Source organism: Sinocyclocheilus anshuiensis, unplaced genomic scaffold (genome assembly GCF_001515605.1).
Source record: "Sinocyclocheilus anshuiensis isolate Anshui unplaced genomic scaffold, SAMN03320099.WGS_v1.1 scaffold183, whole genome shotgun sequence".
Taxonomy (NCBI): Eukaryota; Metazoa; Chordata; class Actinopteri; order Cypriniformes; family Cyprinidae; genus Sinocyclocheilus; species Sinocyclocheilus anshuiensis.
This window is the reverse complement of record NW_015548309.1, coordinates 5632944-5633580: the sequence shown is the minus strand read 5'-3', so window position 1 is coordinate 5633580 and position 637 is coordinate 5632944. Positions and strand designations below refer to the sequence as shown.

At 62.2% G+C, this 637-nt stretch overlaps 1 protein-coding gene across 1 annotated transcript in view; it reads left to right on the top strand.

Annotated features, from left to right (window-relative positions):
- The window catches only part of LOC107656241 (fibroblast growth factor receptor substrate 2-like), a gene marked incomplete at its 5' end in the record, with an annotated part of 1450 nt that overhangs the window by 449 nt on the left and 364 nt on the right, over positions 1-637 (top strand). Inside the window, one exon of the mRNA XM_016444001.1 lies at positions 1-633. Coding sequence (XP_016299487.1) covers positions 1-633 — 633 coding nt within the window. The remainder of the gene's footprint in view (positions 634-637) is intronic.

The following is a 637-nucleotide window of genomic DNA, read 5'->3' as shown; positions in this document are numbered from 1 at the left end:
GGGCGAGCAGGACGCAGGAGCAGCGGGTTCCAGTACTGATGCCACTTCTCCCGCAAAGACTGTAAACGGCGGCACGGACTGCGACACTGGCTACGACAGCGACGAGCGCAAGGAGACGCCACATGAGACTCATAATGGAGTGCCGCCGATCACCGGATCCCGTGCGAGACGCAACAGACCTCCCGTTCCGCTCCCAGACGCCCACAACGCTAACAACTCAGCCCAGCGACGGACCGCGCTGCTCAACTACGAGAACCTGCCGGCGCTGCCACCCGTTTGGGAAACCCGCAAACCCAACAGCCACGAGGAGGAACTCAAATCGCCGTCTCTAAACGGCTTCCACTCCCTCGATCACAACTACGTGAACACGGAGAACGTCAAACTCCACAGCTCCAGCACTCAGCACACCGTATTCAACTTTGACCTCCGCAGGCTCGGCGTGGCCGACCCGCTCCGCCAGCTCAACTACATCGAGGTGGAGATGGACAAAGTGTCGGACTCCAGCGGGCCGCACACCCCTAAAACCCCCACCACGCCCCTGCCTCCCACCCCCACGCGCCGGACAGAGCTGTACACCGTCATCGACATCGAGCGCACGGCTGCCATGTCCAGCCTGCAGAAAGCACAGCCACGGGAT